This window comes from Sinocyclocheilus rhinocerous, unplaced genomic scaffold (assembly GCF_001515625.1).
Source record: "Sinocyclocheilus rhinocerous isolate Xijiao unplaced genomic scaffold, SAMN03320098_v1.1 scaffold449, whole genome shotgun sequence".
Classification (NCBI taxonomy): Eukaryota; Metazoa; Chordata; class Actinopteri; order Cypriniformes; family Cyprinidae; genus Sinocyclocheilus; species Sinocyclocheilus rhinocerous.
Window position 1 is genome coordinate 1,766,583 of NW_015652285.1, and position 5,126 is coordinate 1,771,708.

A 5,126-nucleotide genomic window follows, 5' to 3' on the forward strand; every position below is an offset into this window, starting at 1 on the left:
TACACACATATACATATATATATATATTGTGTGAATGTGAAAATATTGAGTTTCTTTGGCTCTAGCTAACCTATTCTTTTAAATGACAGTTGAGGAGTTTACAGATGACTGCTCAAATGCACCAGCCCCTGCAGCTCTTATTGCCGTTTACTGAAGCTCCATGGAGCACCAGAGATACTCCCACAGAGAGAGAAAAATGAAAACACGTGAGCTTTCCCTCCCAGACATCCCTGCAGGAGCAGCAGCTGTGTGGGGCAGATGAAACATCTCACATTCTCACATCGACACGTACATGTGGGCTGACGTACATAACACCAGCCAAACGTATAAGCTGACAAACACGTGGAAAACTTGACACATTTACAAAATATTCACTTACATCACGTTATACATGAAAAAGTGAATTTGCTTGTCACACACCTACCGAGTGCTTAATCCTGTTCTGTTCACACTGAGTTTGGTTATTTACAGGAGTGGAAACTGCATTTCATAACCAAATTCACTACGGAAAAATTCAGGTAGTGACAACTGCATATTCAATTTGCACAGTCTGTACAGAACTGAACTGAACAACTACTTGCAAATTCAATTACGTCATTATTTTGGATACTGTGAGCTGTCCAAGTTGATAGAAAAAAATAAAAAATTAACAGAAACAGAGATGTGTCTTGACATTTACACATTTGTAAAAACATTTTCAGGATTCTATGATTAATAGAAAGTTCATAAGAACAGCATTTATTTAAAATAGAAATCTTTTGTAACATTACACATATCTTTACTGCCACTTTTAATCTATTTAATGCATCCTTGTTCAATAATAGAATTAAAATAATTTCCAAACTTTTGATTGGTAGTTCATAATATAAGACATAATACAGATATAAACAATCACAAGAACTTCACATTGTGACGCAGATGTCAATATAATACCATATGGCCAGATTTCCACCCCTACCGGACCTCTAATATCTTGCGACAAATGTATAGCTAACATCAAACCAACATTCATGTTTCTAGTTTACAGCTGCAACCATCACAATTACAAGAATGAACAATTCTGTAGACAAACAGAATGATAATTTAGGGAATTTAAAAGATGTTTTCACTCCCCAAACTGTCAAACTCTCAAAAATGATGACAACTTTTGCGTTTAATAGTAGAGTTACTTCATGGTGGGAAATAATCATATCTATTCTCTTCATAAGGGAAAGCACCCAGATTATTTTACCAGCATTCATACAGTCCTGAAATTCACTCTGACACAGTAGACCTTCAAAAAGTGCAATAAGCTCTTCAAACTGGATAATAAATTCCATTTTGCTCTGGCTGCCCCTTCAAAAGAGGCAAAAGTTTTCCCATGGACTCCAACACAGTCTGTCTAATGTCTGTAGCCTGTATGCTACTTTTCCACCAATCTAATGAAAGTTTGGTCACCACCGCTTTGACACTACGCTGGCAGCCACAGTCTCGTCTGCCAGTCCAGTACCAAGTTCTCACAGTTCCTTTGCCCATCTTGCACCAGTGCAACCCAAACAGTTTCCCAGGTAACATACAAAACAAGAGCGTGTGTGTTTAAATATACGGGTAACCTGGCATGCATGTGGATCCTACTCATAAACTGAATGAGCCATTAATACAGGTTCATCTTTAGTCTCAACAGTGCAAATAGCTTTGTTACACCCACCAACCAGACTGTGAACACACTGATAAATTGTCACTTACTGGTCAAGTGCAGGTGCTGCCATTCGCACCAGTAAAACATGCCAGCACAACCACAGGCCTGTTAAAGAGGCACATTATCCTTGAAGGCCCAAGTGAGAAGCATACTTCAGGAAAAAAAATGTCCATTATTTGTCAGACACCCAAGAGGTTACAAAGATGATGCACAAGCCTGGTTCTGCTATATCCAGGGTCAGAAATTAACCAGGGCTCATGGCAAAAATGCTACAGAAAGGTGACAAAATTCCCCAATGAATGTAAGACTTCATCCCTAAAGAAAATTTATCTAAAATATAATATAAAACAAGTATTCTAGTATAGCAGTATTTGTATTATATCTTGTGTATTATTTACAGGTATTGTCTACATGAAATATATTTGAATATGACCATTTTTGTAGGTAACATTCACAATTGTTCAGATTTAGAATGTATTTTAGTAAAAGTGATTCAATTATTCTATTAATGATTCAATTTAAAGTATCTGACATAAACAGATAAACTGTGTTTTTATATGAAAATATGACAAAAAATATATGACACTGAATATCAATCAGCTCCAGGGGGCAAATATAGCCTCTTAATTAAAAAAAAAAAAAAATCTGACAATGGATTTCATGCACACTCACCAAACTCTTATCAAAGCTTCTTGTTGTGGTGTGAGTAGTCTCTGTAGTGTCAAAGGTTTACGATCAGAAACTGGAAGGTTGTGGGTTTGAGACCCACAAAAAAAGAGACCCTTGTGGCCTAAGGAAGGCACCTAATATGGTTGCTTGCATTTGAAGGAAAAAAAAAGAAGGAATAGTTTACTCAGAAATGAAAGGTTGTCACTATCATTTATTGTTGTTCCAAACCTGTATGGACTTTATCTTTCGTAAAATAAAAATGGTACCCTGGCCTGCTGGCCACTGTTTTCACTACAGTGAAAGTAATGAGGAGTGAGGCTGCAAAATTACAAAAAAGACATCATAAATGTTCCACTGAAATCACAACAATAGTTTTTTGTGATAAACAGGCCAAAACATAGTCGTTATACACTGATAAATTCAGTGAGCAGTTACTCTAACCTCTGTGACCAGATAATTTAGTCAGTGAGTTCAAATTTGAAATCCAAACTCAAGAACAAATCATTCAGGGGTGTGTTTCCCAAAAGCATCGTTCGTTAGCCAACTATGGTTGCAAGAAGGGTCTGGCTGCAGACATGCACTTGCACTCTCAGACACCTGCGCTTCCGCAAGTGACGTCACTTGCAATCTTTTTTTAGTTTTATTTTATTTTATTTGTTTATTTATTTACATTGAATCTCTCAACATTTTACAACAGTAGCCAGGTGGTGAAGACAAGAAAAAAGAAACAAAATTACAATGTCACTTGCAATCGCCACCTGTACTCTCCGCTACCTGCGGCGTCACTTGCAATCGACAAAAATGGTGCGTGTTGCCAATGGAGACGAGACGCTGCAGTGGTTAAACAATTAAAACTAATTTAGTACCATAACGTACAGGCTCCTGCAAGTCACGTGTAGAAGAAAAAGACAAAACCCACAAATCCGTGGCCACAGAACAGCAGAATATGAACACAATGCGCAAAGTCTCTCGTTAAGCGTTTTCCTCCTGTAGAAAGCCATAAACACTTAAAGGGGTCATATGATGTTGCTAAAAAGATTATTTTGTCTATTTGGTGTAATGAAATGTGTTTATGCGGTTTAAGGTAAAAAAAACCCACATTATTTCCACATACTGTACAGGCTTAAATGTATTAAGATAGTGCTATTAAAAGATTCAAAATTTGACAGAGTTTATTACTATTATGTACTACAAGGCAAACAGATGACTAATATATGAACACAACGTGCAATTTAACGCATTGCGTTCTGAGCTCGTCTGCTTGCCTGTATGGATTTGTTCCTTTTGATATCACTTTCTTAATGCATTTCATATCTGCTTGCCTGTATTTAGTATGCGTCAACAATAATACTAATACTGAATTTGATCTTTATCATCTTAGTTAGTTATGCCACATTGCCGCGTTTTGTGGTATGGAAGTAAAACACTATTTACATATACATAAACATTATATTAATAACCTGTATATCGAATTTGATCTGATCTTAGTACATTACGCCCTATTAAGTGTTTATGGTTTTCTACGGGAGGAAAGCGCTTAACGAGAGACTTTGCTCATCATGTTCATACTCTGCTGTCCTGTGGCCACGGATTTGCGGGTCTTGTCTTTTTCTCCTACACATGACTTGCAGGACCCTGTACGTTATGGTACTAAATTAGTTTTAATCATTTAACCACTACAGCGTCTCGTCTCCATTGGCAACACGCACCATTTTTGTCGATTGCAAGTGACATCGCAGGTAGCGGAGAGTGCAGGTGGTGATTGCAAATGACATTGGGGGAAGTCGTGGCCTAATGGTTAGAGAGTCGGACTCGTAACCCAAAGGTTGCGGATTCGGGTCTCGTACCGGCAGGGATTGTAGGTGGGGGGAGTGAAATAAAAATAAAAGATTGCAAGTGACTGCACAAAAAAAGCATGCCATTTCAAAGCATCGCATGATTCTCACTCTGGGTTACGGAGGTCTTACCTTGACTGCTGCTGCTGAGAGAGTGCAGAGGAGCGGGAGCCGAGCGGACACTCGCTGTGGGCAGCTCTCCATTATTCAACTGTTTGACCCTCTTGAGGTAAGACTTTCCTTCCACACGCTCAAGCCAAGCTTCCCAACTTGTGGAACGGGCACAGAGCTATGGACTGACCTCCTGTGCCCATCTGTTGCCTTTGGTAAGAGACCCGACTCGCATACCTCATACCCACGGTTCTTACACAACCAACATGAAAACAGTCGTGAAAACAAGCAACAACGATGAGCTTATTCCTGTCAGTGGCAGCAGATGCCAAAACCGCTATTGTGTGTCTGGGGGTCTGTAAGACTGAATAAATTGCATAAAACCTCCCTCACGACCTCTCAAGCACTACAACTGAATGGCCGCGTAATGGATAGCTGCAAAAGGGGAGTGATGCGCTCTGGGAAACGGTGATCTCTTTAATCTGAAAACTGCAAAAACTGCATATCTACCCAGTCTGCACTAATGCCACGGCTGGAGGCTTCCTGGGCTGGATGATTCGCAGTACTATATTGTGTCTGGACATATTACTGAGTCATATTACTGAGTTTTATTATTATTATCGAGTATTTTTATAATTTCAGTACAAACATAATTTACAGTAAAATCACTTTAATGCAATGATTCTAGATTAACATAAATGATAGGCAATGCAACAAATATTATGATTTTGAAATTTGATGTACACCATGATGTCCAACTCAACTATTTTTCAAATGCATCTATCTATCTATCTATATATATATATATATATATATATATAAATATGTGTGTG

The 5,126-nt window shown here is 38.3% G+C and overlaps 1 protein-coding gene across 1 annotated transcript in view; it reads right to left on the minus strand.

Moving 5' to 3' along the window:
* LOC107714360 (zinc finger protein 385B-like) overlaps nucleotides 1-4,535 on the minus strand; it is a 120,013-nt gene extending 115,478 nt beyond the window's left edge. Inside the window, exons 1-2 of the mRNA XM_016520181.1 lie at nucleotides 4,531-4,535; nucleotides 4,315-4,451 (exon numbers count right to left, since the gene is read on the minus strand). Of these exons, the coding sequence (XP_016375667.1) occupies nucleotides 4,315-4,451; nucleotides 4,531-4,535 (142 nt within the window). The remainder of the gene's footprint in view (nucleotides 1-4,314; nucleotides 4,452-4,530) is intronic.
* Between the last annotated feature and the right edge of the window lie 591 nt (nucleotides 4,536-5,126).